General features: G+C 43.4%; 1 protein-coding gene across 1 annotated transcript in view; it reads left to right on the top strand.

The window, feature by feature from the left end:
* SLC7A10 (solute carrier family 7 member 10) overlaps positions 1-24885 on the top strand; it is a 104257-nt gene that overhangs the window by 16097 nt on the left and 63275 nt on the right. Inside the window, exons 2-3 of the mRNA XM_073659940.1 lie at positions 17989-18193; positions 22818-22969. Coding sequence (XP_073516041.1) covers positions 17989-18193; positions 22818-22969 — 357 coding nt within the window. The remainder of the gene's footprint in view (positions 1-17988; positions 18194-22817; positions 22970-24885) is intronic.

Here is a 24885-nt window from a genome sequence, read left to right as displayed (position 1 = left end):
CAGAACAGTCCGCTGAGGCTGGTGGTATATCAGTGCAGCTTTGTTGGTATAACCCCCAACGGGAGGGGTATGGCCTCAGGGCAGTGTTTGTGGGAAATGATGATGTGGGTGTCCCAGGACTGATGGTGCCGGTGCGGTAATCAACACAGAGATGTGAAGTGCGGTTTCCAAGCTTTACTCACTTTTGTTGTTCCGGTCACTTCGGCCAGCAGTGACCACCCGAGCCGTGCTGCATCCACCAGGTCAAGGACTCGGCCAACCCCCAGGTATCTCTAGAGCGTGGTCCAGAGCTCCCCTCTCTGCCTTTCTACAGGCCGTCCCCACCAGGGATCCACCTTTGTCCGGCTCCCTCGGGCCTCTTGATGGTGAAACCTTTCCCGGCTTCCCTGACCCTATGCGTGGTCTGCCTTTCTGAAGGATGTGGTGGGGGGTCATGCCAAAGCTTGGCCGCGACCTCCGGTTCCTGGTTAAGGATTATTCGCCTCTGCCAGCTTGGGATCCGGTACCTCACTGTGCCAACCCTTCACCCTTTTTGGTCACTCATGGGTTCTCAGGGCTCCCTCTCTTCTTGTGCCTCTGGGCCCTTCTGTCTCCTTCTTCCTGAAGCCTGGCTCTGGAGCTGGGCCCAGCCGGAGCCACAGCTCCCTGTCAGCCCTCTTGGCTGAGCTCCTCTCTGAACTCACTCTCCTGACAGACTGACCCTGTCTCAAGATGGTGCCCACCATATATACTCCCTCTATGTGTGAGCCCAGGTGCCTAGCACCCAATGGGCTCCTACCTCTATGTCCAGAAGCCCTCCCCTATCTGTCCCTACACTACTGGGATGTTCCACCCCCCTCCCCACTCCAGCCAGGGACAGACACTGTCGTACCTGCACATTCACCTAGTGGGAGTACCATTGATCTGTCCCCCGGAAATGGGGTGAATGTAGTGCATGCAGCCTACTGAGCTCAGTCCCACACTCTATCCTTACCCGGGAGTGGAATACCACACCTCTGGGTTGAGGTGCAATACCCCTGTAGCAACCGAGCCCTCAGGGTGCTACACATTCAGCAGCAGAGCCTTCATCAGATGACCATTAATAACCTCATTGGTAGCAGGCAAGGCTGGAAGTGCCAGGATTTCATACTTAATATTGAATAAATTAAGATGTTTTGAAAATGTTGTTTCCATTTTGTCATCATTTGCATATCATTACCATGTCTATCGATCCTGTGATTTCCACAACACCATGACTTTACCTTCTTGGTGTTGCAATTTCAATATTGAGGAGTGTAGACTGTATACTTACCCGGTGTATCTCATGTGGCTGCAGCGTAGGCTGATCCGGTGGGACAGGGAGCGATGACATCTCATTCTTTGGTCACCTAATCACAGAGGCCTGTGATGTGCCTTTGAGAATGTTCCTGATTGCCGCTGTCAATCAGAAGCCTCAGGTAACAGGTGACCAAACAACGCCTCTTGTCCCGCTGGTCCTTTCCGCCACTTTAGGAACATGTTTATTTAGGTTGTTATGTTTCCACTCTATATATGTGCTTTGTATGTAATTTATACATTGTGTTATACTGTGCCCCTTTGTGGTCCATGTTTCAAGGACTACTGGTAGTAGCTGAGCAGATGGAATGATTGTTTCCTAGTTGCCGTCTTGTAAGAGGAGATGCCAACAAGGGCCCAATGCTGACACATAAGTGTGTGCACTGTGGCACAAGACCTCAATATAAGGGCAATAGTTGGCATCAAAAGCAGAAAAAAGCGCATGTTGGGGTTGCCCGACGAACCAGTCATTGACCTGTGAGAACAGCATGGAAGATGTACCTGTGTGATGTAACAGTAGAACTTTCCATTCTTAGGATAAAAATAAGGACAGATAATGTGATTAATGGGCAATGTGCAAATCACTTTATTTAAAAATGATGTTGTCTTACCCTCGAAAAAACACGGGTCACTAGACGTGGCAGGCATAATGCAAGTTGGGAAATGAGGAGAAAGGATGTTCCTGCACCTAAAGTGCTCTCAAAATGCTTATAAAACCTTCCACTGAAAAAAGGGAATGGCCGGACTGTGAAAATCAGAACAGTTTCTGGACATATTAGACTAGAATGTGCACAAAAAGCTTTAAAGGGGCTACCAGTACTTAAATTCATAGCATTTCAGTGCTACCTGAACTGTAGCACCCAAAAATGCCCAACACACCGAAGCTGTGCTGCTCCGGCTCTGTACTATTTATACATGTGACCAGAGTAAGAGCTGCAGCTGATTATAGGGGTGCCACCAATCTGATACTGATGACATACTCTATTGACAGGTCATCAATATAAAGGTCCAGGACAACCCCTCTAACGTGATGTGGGGGTGAAGGCAGCAAGAAATTATTTTCTACAGGTTTTGCGTAAGAAGGTATAGGTATGCTGAGTTTCGTAATGTGCATTGTGGCACCAAGTAGAACAATTACCAAACCTATTATGTCGTTTCATGTCATTGTAGCCATCCAGCGTTGATATAATAATACTCACCAGCAGAATAGTGAGTGCAGCTCTGAAGTATAATACAGGATGTGACTCAGGATCAATACAGGATCAGTAATGTAATGTATGTACACAGTGACTGCACCAGCAGAATAGTGAGTGCAGCTCTGGAGTATAATACAGGATGTACAGTGGTGGCCAAAAGTATTGGCACCCCTGCAATTCTGTCAGATAATACTCAGTTTCTTCCTGAAAATGATTGCAATCACAAATTCTTTGGTATTATTATCTTCATTTAATTTGTCTTCAATGAAAAAACACAAAAAGAATTGTCCTAAAGCCAAATTGGATATAATTCCACACCAAACCTAAAAAGGGGGTGGACAAAAGTATTGGCACTGTTTGAAAAATCATGTGGTGCTTCTCTAATTCGTGTAACTTACCTGTGGCACCTAACAGGTGTTGGCAATAACTAAATCACACTTGCAGCCAGTTAACATGGATTAAAGTTGTCTCAACCTCTGTCCTGTGTCCTTGTTGTACCACATTGAGCATGGAGAAATGAAACAAGACCAAAGAACTGTCTGAGGACTTGAGAAACCAAATTGTGAGGAAGCATGAGCAATCTCAAGGCTACAAGTCCATCTCCAAAGACCTGAATGTTCCTGTGTCTTCCGTGCGCAGTGTCATCAAGAAGTGTAAAGCCCATGGCACTGTGGCTAACCTCCCTAGATGTGGACGGAAAAGAAAAATTGACGAGAGATTTCAACGCAAGATTGTGCGGATGGTGGATAAAGATCCTCGACTAACATCCAAACAAGTTCAAGCTGCCCTGCAGTCCGAGGGTACAACAGTGTCAACCCGTACTATCCGTCGGCTTCTGAATGAAAAGGGACTGTATGGTAGGATACCCAGGAAGACCCCACTTCTTACCCCGAGACATAAAAAAGCCAGGCTGGAGTTTGCCAAAACTTACCTGAGAAAGCCTAAAACGTTTTGGAAGAATGTTCTCTGGTCAGATGAGACAAAGGTAGAGCTTTTTGGGAAAAAGCATCAACATAGAGTGTACAGGAAAAAAAAAAGAGGCACTCAAAGAAAAGAACACGGTCCCTACAGTCAAACATGGCGGAGGTTCCCTGATGTTTTGGGGTTGCTTTGCTGCCTCTGGCACTGGACTGCTTGACCGTGTGCATGGCATTATGAAGTCTGAAGACTACCAACAAATTTTGCAGCATAATGTAGGGCCCAGTGTGAGAAAGCTGGGTCTCCCTAAGAGGTCATAGGTCTTCCAGCAGGACAATGACCCAAAACACACTTCCAAAAGCACTATAAAATGGTTTGAGAGAAAGCACTGGAGACTTCTAAGGTGGCCAGCAATGAGTCCAGACCTGAATCCCAGAGAACACCTGTGGAGAGATCTCAAAATGGCAGTTTGGAGAAGGCACCCTTCAAATATCAGGGACCTGGAGCAGTTTACCAAAGAAGAATGGTCTAGAAGTCCAGCAGAGCATTGTAAGAAACTCATTGATGGTTACCGGAAGCGGTTGTTCGCAGTTATTTTGGCTAAAGGTTGTGCAACCAAGTATTAGGCTGAGGGTGCCAATACTTTTGTCTGGCCCATTTTTGGAGTTTTGTGTGAAATGATCAATGATTTGATTTTTGCTTCATTCTCTTTTGTGTTTTTTCCTTGCAAGCAAATTAAATGAAGATAATAAGACCAAAGAATTTGTGATTGCAATCATTTTCAGGAAGAAACTGAGTATTATCTGACAGAATTGCAGGGGTGCCAATACTTTTGGCCACCACTGTAACTCAGGATCAGTACAGGATCAGTAATGTAATGTATGTACACAGTGACTGCACCAGCAGAATAGTGAGTACAGCTCTGGAGTATAATACAGGATGTAACTCAGGATCAGTAATGTATGTACACAGTGACTGCACCAGCATAATAGTGAGTGCAGCTCTGGAGTATAATACGGGATGTAACTCAGGATCAGTAATGTAATGTATGTACACAGTGACTGCACCAGCAGAATAGTGAGTGCAGCTCTGGAGTATAATACAGGATGTAACTCAGGATCAGTAATGTATGTACACAGTGACTGCACCAGCAGAATAGTGAGTGCAGCTCTGGGGTATAATACAGGATGTAACTCAGGATCAGTAATATAATGTATGTACACAGTGACTGCACCAGCAGAATAGTGAGTGCAGCTCTGGAGTATAATACAGGATGTAACTCAGGATCAGTACAGGATAAGTAATGTAATGTATGTACACAGTGACTGCGCCAGCAGAATAGTGAGTGCAGCTCTGGAGTATAATACAGGATGTAACTCAGGATCAGTAATGTATGTACACAGTGACTGCACCAGCAGAATAGTGAGTGCAGCTCTGGGGTATAATACAGGATGTAACTCAGGATCAGTAATATAATGTATGTACACAGTGACTGCACCAGCAGAATAGTGAGTGCAGCTCTGGAGTATAATACAGGATGTAACTCAGGATCAGTAATGTAATGTATGTACACAGTGACTGCACCAGCAGAATAGTGGGTGCAGCTCTGGAGTATAATACAGGATGTAACTCAGGATCAGTACAGGATCAGTAATGTAATGTATGTACACAGTGACTGCACCAGCAGAATAGTGAGTGCAGCTCTGGAGTATAATACAGGATGTAACTCACGATCAGTAATATAATGTATGTACACAGTGACTGCACCAGCAGAATAGTAATATAATGTATGTACACAGTGACTGCACCAGCAGAATAGTAAGTGCAGCTCTGGAGTATAATACAGGATGTAACTCAGGATCAGTACAGGATCAGTAATGTAATGTATGTACACAGTGACTGCACCAGCAGAATAGTGAGCGCAGCTCAGGAGTATAATACAGGACGTAACTCAGGATCAGTAATGTAATGTATGTACACAGTGACTGCACCAGCAGAATAGTGAGTGCAGCTCTGGAGTATAATACAGGATGTAACTCAGGATCAGTAATGTAATGCATGTACACAGTGACTGCACCAGCAGAATATTGAGTGCAGCTCTGGAGTCTAATACTGGATGTAACTCAGGATCAGTAGAGGATCAGTAATGACCGTGTACGGCAAACCCGGGTTCCACCGTTCTGTATGCCACCTCCCATCTTACCGCCCTCACGTACCGTAACAAATAAAAACACTGCACCTGTAATTTTCTTTGGATAAATTTGTCCACAGCGGCCATTTTATTAACAAACAACATTAACACATAAACATTATTATAAAATAAATAAGAAGGGAGGGTTCTTGGAGTTAAAAATAGATCTGGCATAACTAAACCGAAATCGAACCACCATGTTACCCTCAGCCGTCCATCACCAGCTCAAGGGCACCAAAAGCTCCCAGGGTAAAACCCCATCCAGAGCCCCAAAAACCAAATGCCAGATCACCCCGCTTAATCAAGCCACTGCCTGTAAATTTCCAATAACTTTCCACCGACACTTCTGTGTCAACTCCAAGAACCCCACCCCCCGCCACAAACGAACAGCCCTGACCACCTCAGGCTCGTGAGCGCCCCAACACTGCCAAAGCCCTCTCAATCCCCTCCTGTATAGCCAATGCCCATAAGTCAATTCCAATATCGTTCAGATGCACACCATCCTTTGCCCAAAATCTCCAACCCCTGCCTCAAGATCAAGATGCCGAACACTTACTCCCCCATTCCTACCAACAAAAGCTGCTATGGCTCTATTCAACTTTACTCGTGCCCTATTAATGCCCTTCACTGATCTGGCCTCCCTCCATTTTTTTCTCGGCACAATGTCAGACCAAACTGTCAACACCCCAGGAAAAGATGTCCATAACCTTAAAAGATCAATTCGAATATCCCTCATCAATTCCCTAACCGGCCGAGCCCCTAAATCATTCCCCCCCATATGCACCACCAAAATATCCGGCGCCCGGTCCAAACGAGCCGCCTTATGGAATTCAGGCAGCACCCTTCTTCATACCATCCCTCGAAAACCCAGTCACCGGACCACCACTTGCTCTCTGCTAACCCAATTGCCTACCGTTTGGCCTCACATCTGCCCGCAGCGCCCCCCAATGAATGAAAGAGTGTCCAAGAATCCAGACTAATAAAGGGACGCCACCTGCAACAAGACAACCAAAAAGGTATTCTCTTCTGGACAAGATAAAAAAACACCTAAGCCCGCACACCTAATGCAGTACAAAGGACAGATAACGATCAGAACTCCACCTCCCGATGCGTTTTATCACGTCCTTGCCTAAACCCAAACCATCCGCTTCTGAAGCCGCACTGATTCTGAAAGAATGCGACCCATACACCTCAGGACTAAGGCCCAACTCCAGGATCCCTTCCTTAAACACTGCAATGAATTGAAAACGCGACAAAAACTCTCCATTTTCATGACACAATAATGGGCCCTCCCGTCCCGACCAAATCTGCCAATACGCCATTAAACATCTCCTAGGACAAATAAAAGATCCATTAACCTCACCCAATACCACTCGCTTGCCTCTGCCCAATTGATCCGTCTTCCCCCTCCTAATCCAAAATTCAATGCCCCTATCCCGACCGTTCACGTCCTCGGCAAACAAACCCCTAACCTTATTCCTACTTGGTGCCAACAACTCACCTAATCTTAGCGCGCCAAAAAACGCCGATGAAAAAGCCAACCTAAACAGTGTGGCTTCAAAAACTGAACAACAAATCTTATCCAACACAAAACCCAACCGCTCTAAAATACTAAAAGTCACCGGTCTTTGTTTATCCAACACTTTACCTCCTATCCTAAAGCCCCTAAGTGCTTGCTTCACTAAAAAGGACTTTGTAACATCTTTTATCCCCTGCAATTTAAAAGCGAATGCCAATCCTGCGACAAATTTACTAACTTTTGAAACAGACCATCCAATCTCCGCTGCCTTTCCCACAAGAAACAACACTGCCATCTCTCTATCTCCATCACTCTCCACCACACCCCACTGCAGAATCCAACTTTGCCATATTCGCCACAATGCCTCGTATGATGCCCAGGTCTGCCTCGTAATGGACTCCCGTATTAACCGTCCCGCTCCTCCATAACCAGTTGCCACAAATGCGAAGAGCATTCCTGTCCCACGTCCTCTGCTTCTGGTGCTAGCGCCCGAAAACGATCCCACTGAAAACGAGACAAGGCATCTGATATGGAATTTTGTACACCTGGAACATGGACCGCTGTAATCCAAGCGTTCAAATTAAGACAACAAAGAACTAGTTCCCTGAGCAGCCTAATCACAGGCGGAGACGAGGCATACAAACTGTTGATGACAGACACCACTCCCATGTTATCGCAATGAAACCGAATTCTCCTGTTGGCAAAACACTCACCCCAAATAGTAACCGCAACAACAATAGGGAACAATTCCAAAAACGCCAGGTTCCTCGTAAGACCCCTCTCCGTCCACCCAATCGGCCATGCTCCAACACTCCACCGCCCTTTCCAGTAGGCCCCATAACCAGCACTTCCTGCAGCATCCGTAAATATCTCACAATCAAAACTGATTAAAAACTCCTGCTGGATTAACGACCTGCCGTTATAACTTTCCAAAAACAGCTTCCAAACCTTCAGATCCTCCTTGTGTTCCTTATTTAAGCGAATGAAATGATGGGGCGCCCGCACTCCTGCTGTCGTGCCTGACAAAATATTCTGCCCATTGGCATAATCCTGCATGCAAAATTCAAGCGCCCTAACAGCGATTGTAGCTCCCTCAGGGTCGCCTTGCGGAACCTCACGACTCTATCGACCTCCTGCTTGAGCAAACTCAATTTATCTTCAGGTAATCTACACTCCATCCTTTCTGTATCAATTACAATGCCCAAGAAACTTAGGATTGTGCAAGGGCCTTCCGTCTTTTCTTCTGCCAATGGTACGCCAAAATGCTCTGCTACCCACACCATAGTACCTAATAAATTCCTACACAACAACGATTGCAGAGGGCCTATAAACAAAAAATCATCCAAATAATGAATGACTGACTTGACTGATGCCAGGTTCTTCACCACCCATTCCAAAAAGGTACTAAACGTTTCAAACAAAGAACACGAAATTGCACAACCCATTGGCTAACACCTATCCACGTAATATGCCCCATTCCAAAAACAACCTAACAACGGGATGCTATCCGGGTGAACTGGCAGCAACCGAAAAGCCGACTCGATATCAGTCTTAGCTAGCAACGATACTGACCCATATCGCCGTACCCATTGCACCGCCGCATCAAATGATGTATATTCAACTGAACACAATTCCTGTGCAATGCCATCATTCACCGAGAGCCCCTTCGGGTACGACAAATGCTGAATCAAACGAAACTTATTCAGCTCTTTCTTGGGCACAACCCCCAACGGCGAAATAATCACCTTGCTGCTAGGTAATTCCCGAAACGGTCCAGCCATCCTGCCCAATTCCACCTCCTTAGCCAATTTTACACTAACCACATCCGGATGAAGGGAAGCCGACGTCAAATTTTTTTACTGAAAAGGGGACCTCGTGCTCAGGAGGAGGGATTCTAAAACCTTCCAAAAATCCATCCGAAATGACCTTAGCCTTCAACTGATCCGGATACCTACTTAGAAAGGGGGCCATCGCGTGCACCCTCACCGGAGTCACCCCCTTGACCGGTACCCACTGTCGGCTTTCCCTTACCCTTCTTAAAGCATTTTGATGCTCCGTGTGAGCCTCCACTACAATGGGAGCACAAATGTTTGAATTTACAGGAGCTCCCGTACTTGCATTGGCCATCGTTAAATTGCCAGCAAGTTCCCGCTTCCTTCTTAGTGCTTTGTGCCCCCTGGCTACTTCCTCCGTGTCCTGCTGATTGGTTACCACTACTGCTGCTCCCGTGAAAGGACTGCCCATACCTCACTGGGGCCATAATCTTCAGCCACAATCCAATGTCCTTTTGATCCCATCTAATCTCCGGGCGGACTGCCTTCCTCTGCCGAAATTGCTCGTCATATCGTAACCACGTCTGACCCCCGTAAGTCCTATGAGCCTCCCCAATAGCATCAAGGTAGCAAAACAAAATCGAGCAATTATCAGGAGCTTTTTCCCCAATAACGCTAGCCATTATTGCAAAAGCTAGTAGCCAATTGACAAACGTCTGTGGAATCAACCTCCACCTACGCTTCTCTTCCTCCTCCCGTGCTGCAGATGACGCGTCTGCAGCACGGGCCTTGCTTCCGGTGCGGCCTGGGCTCTGGTACTGCGGCGCGCCGCCGGAGCAGGCCGCACCACAACGGAGCGGGGCACTTCAGTCGCCGACCGCGACCCAATGCTGGAGGAGCCCGCAGACCGGCTGGGCGGATTCCTGCCGCGGCGGGCACGCCGGCAGGGGATTCCGCCGGCATGATCACCGGACGCAGGGGCTCCGCAGCCTGCGCCTGCTGCCCATACTGACCATCTCCAGGGAAAGCCTCTCAGCGGGCCGCGTTCTCCTGGCGATTCTTCCGGATCCCGACGGGGTTTCTTCTTCCCCGGCATTCCCCAGCAATCCGGACAGCTGGGACTCGAGCCACCCTCCTCGCCTGGATCTGGCAGTCTCCCTGAACCTGGCGATAAGGTACTCCATGGACTCCATAATGGCCAGAAAAGTGTCCAAACAATTGGAAAAAAGGTAAGGTCAATTTTTTTTTTTTTGTGTAGTGCTCCAGAACTTTTCCCTATGACTTCTTCTCCGGACTGCCCGTTTTCCCACACTTTTCCCTATTATACCTCTCCCCCCCTACCCCACCCCCATCCAAATGCCCGCCCCTCCAAACCTATACCCAATCCCGATCATTGGGATTCAAAAATTGCACCCTCCTGGCCCACCCCGGTCATGTGGGGCTTCCTTCTAGGTTCCCATGCCTCCAGCCCCCTTCTGGATCAGTAATGTAATGTATGTACACAGTGACTGCACCAGCAGAATAGTGAGTGCAGCTCTGGAGTATAATACAGGAGGTAACTCAGGATCAGTACAGGATCAGTAATGTAATGTATGTACACAGTGACTGCACCAGCAGAATAGTGAGTGCAGCTCTGGAGTATAATACAGGATGTAACTCAGGATCAGTACAGGATCAGTAATGTAATGTATGTACACAGTGACTGCACCAGCAGAATAGTGAGTGCAGCTCTGGGGTATAATACAGGATGTAACTCAGGATAAGTAATGTAATGTATGTACACAGTGACTGCACCAGCAGAATAGTGAGTGCAGCTCTGGAGTATAATACAGGATGTAACTCAGGATCAGTAATGTAATGTATGTACACAGTGACTGCACCAGCAGAATAGTGAGTGCAGCTCTGGGGTATAATACAGAATGTAACTCAGGATCAGTAATGTAATGTATGTATACAGTGACTGCACCAGCAGAATAGTGAGTGCAGCTCTGGAGTATAATACAGGAGGTAACTCAGGATCAGTAATGTAATGTATGTACACAGTGACTGCACCAGCAGAATAGTGAGTGCAGCTCTGGAGTATAATACAGGATGTAACTCAGGATCAGTACAGGATCAGTAATGTAATGTATGTACACAGTGACTGCACCAGCAGAATAGTGAGTGCAGCTCTCGAGTATAATACAGGATGTAACCGTACAACCAACAAGTAATGAATTTGTACGTAGATTCTTTATATATGTAGGCATATGCTGTAAACTGTGCCTACGATAATCTTTTATGATGGTATATATTTTTTATCAGCTTCATGGCACTGCGCAGTGATTTGAAGTTACTAGTAACAGGACTTGTAACAGCCTCGGTAAAGCGGAGATTGAACGGACCCAGTGAGTACCAACACTAAACCCAGGTGAAAGTCTTCAGTCTTCTTGGAAGATGCTGTTTTTTTCCTTGTAGAGATGGAGCCAGCGAGGGAAGTCTTTCAGGGAATGCTGTCTGGTAATAATTATGCAGTGAAAATCAGAATGTGAGATGGAGCAGGGGACTGGCGCTCTCCTTACCAGTTATGTAAACTTATCCAACCTTATTCATGCTTATGTTGCATTTTCACCATTTAAAAATAGAAAATTGACAGATTACAGAAGATCATGTGTAAATGAAACCAAGGATTGAAGAAAGTTGTGGACAGGAATCTGGTAGATCCTGAATTATTACAGGAAGAATGTTAATTATGTTGGCGTGAAATAGTCACAACTTGGACTAGAACAATGCCCCTTACATTATCCACTGCCATGCTCTAATCTCATTTAGGCCAAAGGTCTTACTATACTATGTCTATTAATACTCGCTGCCAATAAGGGGAAATCAGCCAGGAATTAAAAGGGATAAAAACCTAATTTCAAATAAACCTAACCCAAATTACCTAACAATTGGGGTGACCATTCCTTAGATATCCGGTCCATCAAATTCTATCCTGGACACCCACATCTGACTTGAGAATGATTTTTTTTTCTCTCCTGATCCCTGAAATGATCACAAATAAAGCCATGACACATCTATGATATTCTAACTTGACCCTAGTTTTCTTTTTAATCTCCAGGAATATCTTTTTCCTCCCCATCAGCTTCAGCTAGATTAAAGTAGTCAATTGAGCCATTACTCACCCTTCCCCGGTCCAATGCTGTGTCTCTGCTGCTGCACTGGTGTTTGTTATCAGGCTGCAGTGCTATCATTATGACTACTTTGCATCTAACCACTGCAGCCAATCACTGGGCCTAGCGGCTTGAGCTTTCTACATCGCAGAGTCGCTGAGCCCAACGATTGGCTGCATTGGTCATGCGCACTATAGGGTTCAATGTCACCACTGCAGCCTGTCAAAAAGATCAGGGCAGAGACTCGGCGCTGGATCTGGGGAGGGTGAGTAACAGCTCCATTTATTTTTTTAACCGGAATCTGATGGGTTGGGAAAAGATGCCCAGAAAACCCCTTTAAGGACTATCACAATGGGGAACCATCTATGCCCAGGGATGAAGCTACATCATCATGCTTTACCCCGAGAGGGAGAGGGAGAAAACGCCAAAGTAAATGGCAGCACTGCGCAAAGGGAGCACAGCACCCAGGTTTCCCCAGTTTACTGTTGAACATTGGGGGTCCCATAAGAGGGGGACTTTGTGATCAGTCTATTGTCAAGGGACTCTTTTACCAAGTAGGGATAGTCCAAAGTAGAGAACCCCTTTAAAAAATTGAGTTGAGAAACTTGGATCCGACGGGTCAAATTAAATCAATACTAATACTTCTTGGAGATAAGTGGAACCAAAACAGCCCTTACTCGACTAATAAAAATAAACACTTTCGGGGGTTTCTAACTCTGTCTTTTTCTGAACTTCTCTCTGCTAATTTATAAATCACAGACCGCATCAAGGGAGAGCTTTGATGTGGTCATAAAGACACATGACAGAATTTTAGAAAAAGACAGAAGACTTACAAACTCAGCCAAAAAACAAGCTCATTGACAAAATTCTTGGCCAATTCATATAGCAACGAATGTGTGAAAAAAGCCAAAAGGTGTACATTTTTTAATGAAAGTGTAAAAAATTATTTTTTGCCAAAAAATAAAGGACTTTAAAGGATAGCACTCAGTTGAACTAGTGTTTGTGGAGAGCTTCAAGGGTTTGTCTAATGATGATAGGTGATGACTATCCGCACCAATTGGCATAGCAGCCACATTTATCCCCATTAGGGCACTTTATCATTCTTTCATGTCCTTCTGTACCCTAAAAATGTTGTTTTTCAGCTTATAAATCGTTTAAGTGCATCTTAGTACATTGTAAACGCTAGACTAAAGACCAAAACCTACATAAAGAAAAGAGTAGAAATGTGTGTTGTATTCGATCCCCCTACTACACACCGGGTTTACGTTTCCTAATCGTCGCCCATGCGCGGTTCATGGCATCGTGGAGTCTACTATGCGGCCGTGAAGAATGAGTGACTATCAGATTCATTTAGGAACCTGTACAGTTGTACATGGCATAATCCGCTTAGAGGTCCTAAGCCTTAGGGAAAAAAGCCTTTGAGGAATGTCAGACTAACTGCGCACAATGATGGTTCATGTCGTTACATGCACAAGTCCGAGTCTGGGAGAGCGGCCGCTGCAATGCAGGCACTGGGTCATTTAGGGAATCAACACTGAGATTATATCACCAATACTGATTTAATATCCAGAAAACTGCTGATGCACTTCTCAGGAGGGGCATTGGAAAATACTATGGAGATTAAACATGTGCAGAACTTCAGCCCTTTATTAAAAAAGGCAAGTGGGCATCAGATTCATGCTGCCCAAACCACAGGCATTCCTTGTTACACTGGTGGCTCCTATTACACAGTAATATATATATATATATATATATATATATATATATGTATATATATATATATATATATATCAGGTTTTTTGTAGAGCACCTGCCAGTTTCGGAGCTGCTTTCAGGGGGTTAAGCGCCCAGTGATGTCCTTCCTGCTTCTGGCTGACTTTTCACTGGCACAAGCGTGAATGTCTGGCTGTAATTCTGCATGCCAAGCAGGGAGCCCTCTGGAGAAAAGGGACATAACTTCTCAAGGTGGTTGCTGTGGGGGAGAAGAGAAGGGACTGAACGTGGCAGGGGTGTTAGCTTGACCCTGTGCCACAGAGCAAAAAGACTTTTGCAGGGTAATAAAGAGGTCCTGCAAATTACGAATGAGATCTCCTATCCGAAAGGAACATTAGAGCAGATTATACAGTCGCCTTGCGGTGGGAGATAGCCCGGCTTTGTTCTTTGAGACTGGCCTTTCCGTGTAAGTCATTTGCATGGCTAATGTTCCGGCAATGGAATGTGTCGGTTCTGGGGGTCCCCCCTCTGGCCGGGCTTGTAGGCCCCTTGTCTTCGGTGTATCTACTCTGGGTTGACGACATTGCTTACACATCATGAGAGAAAACTTTGGAGTTAAAAATGGGATCTCTCTGCATGCAAAGCAGCCAGCGCACGGGAAAATGCCAGTCACAATAGAAGTGTGCACGGGGCCTCTCTGATCCTGGCACAAAAGGCTTTTAAAGGGACAAGAAATATATCTGTCATGTGTACGTAGAAAACTAAGGGGAGGATGCACGAAGACTCTTTACACCTCAAACATTGAAACTTGTTGTTAAGACTAATTTTAAAAGGAATTGTACATATTTAGTTGTAGGATGTATTTATGCAATACAATGGTGGCTAAATATTTTTGCAACATCAAAGCCTCTTCTAGAATTTACAGTAAATATAAACCTGTGTTCAGATCTGCTGCAGTGCAAAAATTGCAAAGCGTGCAGCATTATTTTTTCCACAAATAAAACAGAACCATGTGGACATTGGGCACCACCAATGGGTCAATCGCACCGCCAATCTTATTTTTTATTGGCCTGAAGGCTCCCTTCCACTTTAGATCAGTCAGATAAATCTATGTATTTGACAGCTCCATCCGAATATCTGATGTGTATGGGGGCCTCTGAAATTTTTCTGGCAGATGATACCAGAGTAGAAAAGGAATCGGGAAGCTTGAATTAGATCACCGATCCTTTTGTTCTCCTTGCTTGAAATGTATTGCCAGAGGCGTTCTCCCCTATCCCCACTGAAAATACATGAACATACGTGTGTATGGGAAACGTAGGAGAGATAGTCAAGGTGCAAATTCCCTCTTTGTAAAATCTATACATACATAAATTGATATATGCAAAATTTGGCCACAAAAAAGGATAATGAGGCTTTCAGCATCACCAGTTAGAATGGTTTCACACAGCATTTTGCAATATGCACTGGTATTTATCTAAAGTATCAATGGCTCATCAATCACTCAATACGAGATTCCTTTTGGCCTCCATCAGGCCAGTATAGATCGGTATACATGTTTTCTGTTGTATGGAATAGTACAGCACAGTATGATTTTCCATGCAGCGGTATCACATTAAAAAAAAAAAAGCCTATAAAAGGTGATGTATGATGTTGGCTATACTACGGCATCTGTTGGGGTGTATGTCAAGAAATCCTCCTGTTATATACATCCAATGGCAAAACATTTAGCTATTATGCTTCTTCTACAGTCTATTGTATCATAGCTTCTATTATACACTGGGTATGGAAAGTATTCAGACCTCTTTATATTTTTCACTCTGTTTCATTGCAGCCATTTGGTAAATTCTAAAAAGTTCATTTTTTTTCTCATTAAAGTATACTCTGCACCCCATCTTAACTGAAGAAAAACAGAAATGTAGAAATTTTTGCCAATTTATTAAAAAAAGAAAAACTGAAATATCACATGGTCATAAGTATTCCGACCCTTTGCTCAGACACTTATATTTAAGTCACATGCTGTCCATTTCCTTGTGATCCTCCTTGAGATGGTTCTACTCCTTCATTGGAGTCCAGCTGTGTTTAATTAAACTGATAGGACTTGATTTGGAAAGGCGCACACCTGTCTATATAAGACCTCAAAGCTCACAGTGCATGTCAGACCAAATGAGAATCATGAGCTCAAAGGAACTGCCCAAGGAGCTCAGAGACATAATTGTGGCAAGGCACAGATCTGGCAAAGGTTACAAAAGAATTTCTGCATTACTCAAGGTTCCTAAGAGCACAATGACCTCCATAATCCTTAAATGGAAGAAGTTTGGGACCACGAGAAGTCTTCCTAGACCTGGCCGTCCAGCCAAACTGAGCAATCGTAGGAGAAGAGCCTTGGTGAGAGAGGTAAAGAAGAACCCCAAGATCACTGTGGCTGAGCTCCAGAGATGCAGTAGGGAGATGGGAGAAAGTTACACAAAGTCAACTATCACTGCAGCCCTCCACCAGTCAGGCCTTTATGGCAGAGTGGTCTGACGGAAGCCTCTCCTCAGTGCAAGACATATGAAAGCCCGCATAGAGTTTGCTCAAAAACACATGAAGGACCCCCAGACTATGAGAAATAAGATTCTCTGGTCTGATGAGACGAAGATAGAACTTTTTGGTGATAATTCTAAGCGGTATGTGTGGAGAAAACCATGCACTGCTCATTACCTGCCCACTACAATCCCAACAGTGAAACATGGTGGTGGCAGCATCATGCTATGGGGGTGTTTTTCAGCTGCAGGGACAGGATGACTGGTTGCAATTGAAGGAAACATGAATATGGCCAAGTACAGAGATATCCTGGATGAAAACCTCTTCCAGAGTGCTCTGGACCTCAGACTTGGCCAAAGGTTCGCCTTCCAACAAGACCATGACCTTAAGCACACAGCTAAAAAAACAAAGGAGTGGCTTCAGAACAACTCTGTGACCATTCTTCACTGGCCCAGCCAGAGCCCTGACCTAAACCCAATTGAGCATCTCTGGAGAGACCTGAAAATGGCTGTCCACCAACATTCACCATCCAACCTGACGGAACTGGAGAGGATCTGCAAGGAAGAATGGCAGAGGATCCCCAAATCCAGGTGTGAAAAACTTGTTGCATCATTCCCAAGAAGACTCATGGCTGTACTAGCTCAAAAGGGGGCTTCTACTCAATACTGAGCAAAGGGTCTGAATACTTATGACCATGTGATATTTCAGTTTTTCTTTTTTAATAAATTTGCAAAAATTTCGACATTTCTGTTTTTTTTTCAGTCAAGATGGGGTCCAGAGTGTACTTTAATGAGAAAAAAATGAACTTTTTAGAATTTACCAAATGGCAGCAATGAAACAAAGAGTGAAAAATTTAAAGGGGTCTGAATGCTTTATGTAGCCACTGTAATTACATATATTCTACATGCTAGTTATTACAACTGAATAAGACACCAGGATTACAAGACTTTTGTGCAAATTCTAAATTCTTGATCTGAAACGAATGCCAAAAAGATACTTATAGTATGGGTTGTCAGAGAGGGGAAGGATATACACTTTGCAAAAATGTGAAGGATTTGTCCAGGTTTGGCATGAAAGTTTGCAGATTTTTGTGCTACACCTGGACAACCCTTCTAAATTTGTAGTGAAGTGTAGATGCGCTCCCTTTCATGTGAATCCTCACATTGTGCACAACGCACACTGTTAGGATTCTCTGGTGTCGGTGGCGAGACCAGGCAGTCATATAAGCGTAAATATGCGATATTCATACTTCCGTCTACATTCCGAATAGACGTGCGCATGTCTAGTCGAAAAATGGCTGGGAGTATACATATTCCATATTTGCAATTACATGACTGCCCGGTCTCGTCGCTGGCACTGGAGAATCCTGACAGTGCGCACTGTGCACGATGTGAAAATTTGCATGATAGGGAGAGCATCTACACTTGACAAAAATTTAGAGGAGTTATCCAGGTTTGGCACAAAAATCTGCAAAATTTCGTGCCAAACCTTGACAATCCTTTAAAAATCCATGTCGTTGGAAAAGAAAAATAAAAAATACAGCCATGCCTCTACTTCCAGCCTTTTTTAATTTTGGGATGCTAAAAGGGTATAACGCAAGTTATCCTTCCATGTATATTTCATATGCACAGTACACTATTGTTATGCCGCCGATGTTTATCGTACCTTAATCTCTGTCCTTCTGTTCAAGGTAACATTATAGGCTCCGGTATCTTCATTTCTCCAAAGGGGGTCCTAGAACACAGCGGGTCTGTGGGTTTGGCGTTAATTGTCTGGGTTCTTGGTGGTGGCGTGTCCGCCCTCGGGTCCATGTGTTATGCAGAGCTTGGAGTCACGATTCCTAAATCAGGAGGTGATTATTCATATGTCACTGAGATTTTTGGTGGGTTAACAGGGTAAGTACTTATGTTGTATGATTTTCTACATTGCATTTTTACAAATTATGAGGCCGGTCATCCAAAAATTGCAGACTTGACTGGCCCCAAATGTATCCCCTCTTTTTTTTCCATGGTCTCAGTATCACTGATACATTTATAATCTTATTGCTGTTATGGTTCTGCTTGTATCATGGCTGAGATTTTGTGTTAATTGGAGGCAGTCCGGTGGATGGAGCAGGGAGAGGAACTGCTAATCTTTGGATGTGCTTAGAGGAGAGCCTGCATCGCCCCTGGCCTTGGTGCTGAAATGTAATGTGGCGTATATGTCACAGAGCTGCTGTCATCGGCTCATGAGATGCACATGGCCTTCATAGCACAATTCTAATTTTCCTTCCCTGTCATTGATGTCTTATTTTATTTGATGTTGCAAAATGCTCAAGATGGAAAAAAAAAAGTTGTTTTTTGACCCTGGAGAAATGTTTAACATAATAAAAGAAAATCTATGAGTAAAAGTTATTTTTGTTTGGATTGCAAATGGATAACAGAAACAACAACAAAAAACCACAGGGGTTCCATTTCTGGAATACAGACAAAAAAAAAGTAAATTCCAGCAAGTCGAATCCTTAACAGATAATTAATTTATTTAACATAGGAAAAGAAATCCAAATCCAACATCAATAAATAAAGCAGACACGTTTCAGACACAGCCCTTATTCATTGCATTTCTGGAACTTCCATTTACAGCGACATGTAAAAGTTTGGACACCCCAAAATTACTGTTATTGTGAACAGTTAGGCAAGTTGAAGATGAAATGATCTCTAAAAGGCCTAAAGTTAAAGATGACACATTTCCTTTGTATTTTAGACAAAAAAATGTATATTGTCATGTTTTTTTTTTTCATTTTAAAAGTTACAAAAAGGAAAATAGGCTGATGTAAAAGTTTGGGCACCCTTATAGATTTGTGGGCTCAGATAATTTTGACCAAGGTTTCAGACCTTAATTAGCCTGTTAGGGTTATGGCTTGTTCACTATCATCCTTATGAAAGGCCGGTGATGCAAATTTCCCAGCTTTATAAAAACCTCCTCTAACCTTGTGCCAAAAAACAGCAGCCATGGGTTCTTCTAAGCAGCAGCCTAGCACTCTGAAAATGGCGGAGGCCACAAAGCAGGAGAAGGCTATAAGAAGATAGCAAAGCATTTTCAAGTTAGCCTTTCCTCAGTTCGAAATGTAATTAAGAAATGGCAGTTACCAGAAACAGTGGAGGTCAAGATAAGGTTTGGAAGACCAAGCAAAATTTCAGTGAGAGCTGCTTGTAGGATTGCTAGAGAGGCAAATGAGAACCCCAGCTTGACTGCAAAAGACCTTCAGAAAGATTTAGAAAACTCCGCAGTTGTGGTACATTGCTCTACTGTTCAGAGACACCTGCACAAGTATGGCCTTCATGGAAAAGTCATCAGAAGAAAATTTCTCCTGCGTCCTCACCATAAAATTCAGCATCAGAAGTAAGCAAAATAACATCTAAACAAGCTTGATGCATTTTGAAAACAAGTCCTGTGGACCGATGAGGTTAAAATAGAACTCTTTAGCCACAATGATCAAAAGGTATGTGTGGAGAAAAAAGGGCACAGAATTTCAGGAAAAGAACATCACGCCAACCATTAAGCACGAGGGTGGATCAATCATGCTTTGGGGTTGTGTTGCAGCCAATGGCACGGTGAACATTTCATGGGTAGAGGGAAGAATGGATGCAATGAAATTTCAACAAATTTTTGATGAAAACAACACCATCTGTAAGAAAGCTGACCTTAAAATAGCAGTGCATGCAAGACGCCCCAGGAATCTCACAGAACTGGAAGAATTCTCCAAGGAAGAATGGATGAAAATCCCTCAAACAAGAATTGAAAGACTCTTGTCTGGCTACAAAAAGTGTTTACAAGCTATGATGCTTTCACAAGGGGGCGCTACTAGGTACTAACCACGCAGGGAGCCCAAGCTTTTGCATCAACCCATTTTCCTTTTTGTAATTTTTAAAATGTAAAAGATGAAAATATTTTTTAGGGCTAAAATACAAAGGAAATGTGTCATCTGTAACTTTAGGCCTTTTAGAAATCATTTCATCTTCAACTTTACATGCCATTGTTTCTGGAGAATAAGGAGGGTCTTACTGCTCCCCTTTTTATAATTCCAGAGAAAAGGAGTTGAGTTGGCCACGTATAAGCATGACTATGTCCGCTGTAATTTAATTTCTAAGAGTCATAAGCATTTCACATCCCTCATATACTACAATGCAGAAAGCCACATTCACTATGATCTCTTTCTCTATGAAATAGAGTCCAAAATTTTGGGCTGCCAAATATGGTTGTTCACTGTACAGAATGGCATTGCGGACCCCAAGGACACAGGTTTAGGGGTTTTTAACACTCCTGTATCAAGACCATCACACACAGAGTGAAACCTGACTAATTGACAATTAATCAACTATGACAACCACTTTAATATTTATGACTTTTTCTATTTTTAAAAGAGTCAAAGAAAGTCCTTTTTACAACTGTTACCAAAAATGAATATAACTTTCTTACTTAATGTTGTGGACGCAAAAGTAATAGGAATTTTTTCCCCCAAAAAAACTTTGATGCACTTATAATTGTTCTTATTCTCTCAGTCTGCAAAGTATTGGAGAAGCAGTTTATACTCCACGTAACGCCTCAAGACATTGCAGTGCTAACTTCTCCTCTTAGGGATTGTTCATGGACCTGACATTTAATAATTTGTATGTAAATTAAAACTAATGACATTTCTAAATATTGTTTGTTCTCTTCTCAAGAGATCACGGGTAAAATAATGCATTTATATTTAGTTACATATCAAATCTAATGCGTAAATGTAGACAGAGGTCTTAGGCTATTGCATGTACTTATATATGTACAGTACAGACCAAAAGTTTGGACACACTTTCTTATTTAAAGATTTTTCTGTATTTTCATGACTATGAAAATTGTACATTCACAGTGAAGGCATCAAAACTATGAATTACCACATGTGGAATTATATACTTAACAAACAAGTGTGAAACAACTGAAAATATGTCTTATATTCTAGGTCCTTCAAAGTAGCCACCTTTTGCTTTGATGACTGCTTTGCACACTCTTGGCATTCTCTTGATGAGCTTCAAGAGGTAGTCACCGGAAATGGTCTTCACTTCACAGGTGTGCCCTGTCAGGGTTAATAAGTGGGATTTCTTGCCTTATAAATGGGGTTGGGACCATCAGTTGTTGTGTTGTGCAGAAGTCAGGTGGATACACAGCTGATAGTCCTACTGAATAGACTGTTAGAATTTGTATTATGGCAATAAAAAAAGCAGCTAAGTAAAGAAAAAGGAGTGGCCATCATTACTTTAAGAAATGAAGGTCAGTCAGTGCGAAAAATTGGGAAAACTTTGAAAGTGTCCCCAAGTGCAGTTGCAAAAACCATCAAGCGCTACAGAGAAACTGGCTCACATGAGGACCGCCCCAGGAAAGGAAGACCAAGAGTCACCTCTGCTTCTGAGGATAAGTTTATCCGAGTCACCAGCCTCAGAAATCGCAGGTTAACAGCAGCTCAGATTAGAGACCAGGTCAATGCCACACAGAGTTCTAGCAGCAGACACATCTCTACAACAACTGTTAAGAGGAGACTTTGTGCAGCAGGCCTTCATGGTAAAATAGCTGCTAGGAAACCACTGCTAAGGACAGGCAACAAGCAGAAGAGACTTGTTTGGGCTAAAGAGCACAAGGAATGGACATTAGACCAGTGGAGATCTGTGTTTTGGTCTGATGAGTCCAAATTTGAGATCTTTGGTTCCAACCACCGTGTCTTTGTGCGACGCAGAAAAGGTGAACGGATAGACTCTACATGCCTGGTTCCCACCGTGAAGCATGGAGGAGGAGGTGTGATGGTGTGGGGGGGCTTTGCTGGTGACACTGTTGGGGATTTATTCAAAATTGAAGGCATACTGAACCAGCATGGCTACCACAGCATCTTGCAGCGGCATGCTATTCCATCCGGTTTGCGTTTAGTTGGACCATCATTTATTTTTCAACAGGACTATGACCCCAAACACACCTCCAGGCTGTGTAAGGGCTATTTGACCAAGAGGGAGAGTGATGGGGTGCTACGCCAGATGACCTGGCCTCCACAGTCACCAGACCTGAACCCAATCGAGATGGTTTGGGGTGAGCTGGACCGCAGAGTGAAGGCAAAAGGGCCAACAAGTGCTAAGCATCTCTGGGAACTCCTTCAAGATTGTTGGAAGACCATTTCCGGTGACTACCTCTTGAAGCTCATCAAGAGAATGCCAAGAGAGTGCAAAGCAGTCATCAAAGCAAAAGGTGGCTACTGTGAAGAACCTAGAATATAAGACATATTTTCAGTTGTTTCACACTTTTTTGTTAAGTATATAATTCCACATGTGTTAATTCATAGTTTTGATGCCTTCACTGTGAATGTACAATTTTCATAGTCATGAAAATACAGAAAAATCTTTAAATGAGAATGTGTGTCCAAACTTTTGGTCTGTACTGTATAAGGGGTTGTTTAAGGGGGCACGTTAATATATGTCATTATATAAAGAGACCAATGACCTTTCTTCTCTGTTCCTCCAGTTTCCTGCTGCTATGGAGTGCGGTTCTCATTATGTATCCTACAAGCCTTGCCGTCATTGCATTGACGTTCTCAAACTATGTCCTGCAGCCTGTATTTCCAGACTGTATACCGCCATATGATGCCACGAGAACGCTTTCTCTGGTCTGTTTGTGTGAGTATGACAACACTGTAAGGGTGGTGGACTGTGCTATCGCTTTGCTACCCCTGAAGACACCACTTACGTTATGTGTTGTATTGTAGTGTGAATAATGTCTTGCATCTTTTGTATATATATTGTGTAGTGTGAATTGTAATATGGTTATGCATAGTGTTATAGATAATGTTAGCAATATATAATGTAGGACGTGATAATTAAGATATTATAGTGTTTTGTAATGTAACGCATAGTGCAGAGTATAGGATAGGTAGTACAGAGATGTAGATAGCTGACTATAGCAGGGGTAGTGACTGCTTCCTGTTAGTTAGAGGTGTTTGAGTTTGGAGTGCAAAGTGAGCAGTGATGCCTAAAGGGTGATCCATAATGAGAGGAGACTAAGGCGAGGGATAGTGTGATCCTGAAGAAAAGTGACCGAAGAGACAGAGTGGCCTTCCGGGGAGAGGACACCGAGTCACAAACCCTAGGGCTTGTAACACAGAAGGTAACAGGCCTAAACAGGACTGAATACATGGGACTAGTGGGGGCCCAAATGCAAGGGTTCCAGGGTGCCAGTAGTGGAAGAAATAGGACGTGGAACCGCTGAGCAAGTAAAGGAGACTTGTTGATCAAGACTGTAGCATTAAAGCTGGATTGTGGCAAAATAGGGAGACACAGTGTGCCTTGAAAACCATGGAGTATACTACAGAGGAAGGACACTGTGTGAAAAATTCTTCATAATGTAAAGGAATTGTCCTTAAGACTTTGTATCCGCTAACCCTTGTATATAACCCTTACCAAGTTACCGTTCACTAAAGAGTTTATTTTGGAATGGTGGTCTCCCTCATTGAACTATGAAACATCTGGTCCTGGCAGACCCACAACACCGACTACATGCACAACACCCTCACAGCAGAAGTCTAAACACCCAGCAAGGACCTACACTTTCATGTAACGTACCTGGGCGCTGAAGACGAGTTCCTCACCCACGACTACCGCCCCATGCCATATTACAATGCCAACAGTAATGGTGCTCAATCTGTGCCCTCTACCATCATTTATTATACTTCTGCCTTCTTTTGTGGTTTGGTGGACTATCGAGTGCCAATATATTGGGAGCTCACTTGCACTTGCCCCCTTTGCCCACCTTTAACCAGGATCTACACACCTTATGTTCAAGTTATTAGTTTAGCTAATTCAATTCTCAGCCAATAAAGCCTCGTCAGATTCTGTCAAATCCTCACCCCAGTCACTAGTTTATTAAGAGGACAGACTCCTTATTCTGCATCCTCATTGGTTAGGGTATGTTTTTGTGTTGTTTTTTTTTGTTGTTTGTTTTCCTGCAAAATCTGGTGTAGTTTATAAAAAAAAAAAATTCACATAAGGAAGACACATTTTTTTCAACATCTTTTTTGTTAAAAAAAAAAAAAAAAAAAGATTCAATCAGATGCCATAAAAGTCCAACAGAAAAAAAATAATGTATGCAATCGGGGTATTATGTGATCTCTATTGTATAGGTGCCATATAATGGCTGTGCATGAACCCTAGGCTGTGTTTGGTATTGTAAGCATTTACTGTGTTTAGGCTGCATTCCCATAATGAGTTTTTTTTATGCTGCTTATTTTTTAAAAAATGCAAGTAACTTATTTTAATGAATGCATGCAGAAGATCTGCAACATCAAAAACTCAGCAAATACTCATTGTGGGAACATAGCATGTGCTGCACATATCTACCACCAGATGGCAGCCCAATTTAAGAAATCATCCAGCCGTAGAGAATTTTCATTTAAAGCAAAGATTACTCGCACTCCTCGGAAAATATCCAATCATTTTTGTTCCTGATTAGACTTCTATATTATGTTCATATATATGTTTTAAGATTTAATCTGTTATTTTACCTCTAGCCGTCAGCTGATTTTACTTGGGGAAGCCGC

This window comes from Phyllobates terribilis, unplaced genomic scaffold (genome assembly GCF_046119375.1).
Source record: "Phyllobates terribilis strain yellow unplaced genomic scaffold, ASM4611937v1 Scaffold_14__1_contigs__length_39327217, whole genome shotgun sequence".
Classification (NCBI taxonomy): Eukaryota; Metazoa; Chordata; class Amphibia; order Anura; family Dendrobatidae; genus Phyllobates; species Phyllobates terribilis.
The sequence above is the reverse complement of the archived record's forward strand: the minus strand, read 5'-3'. Positions and strand labels throughout refer to the sequence as shown.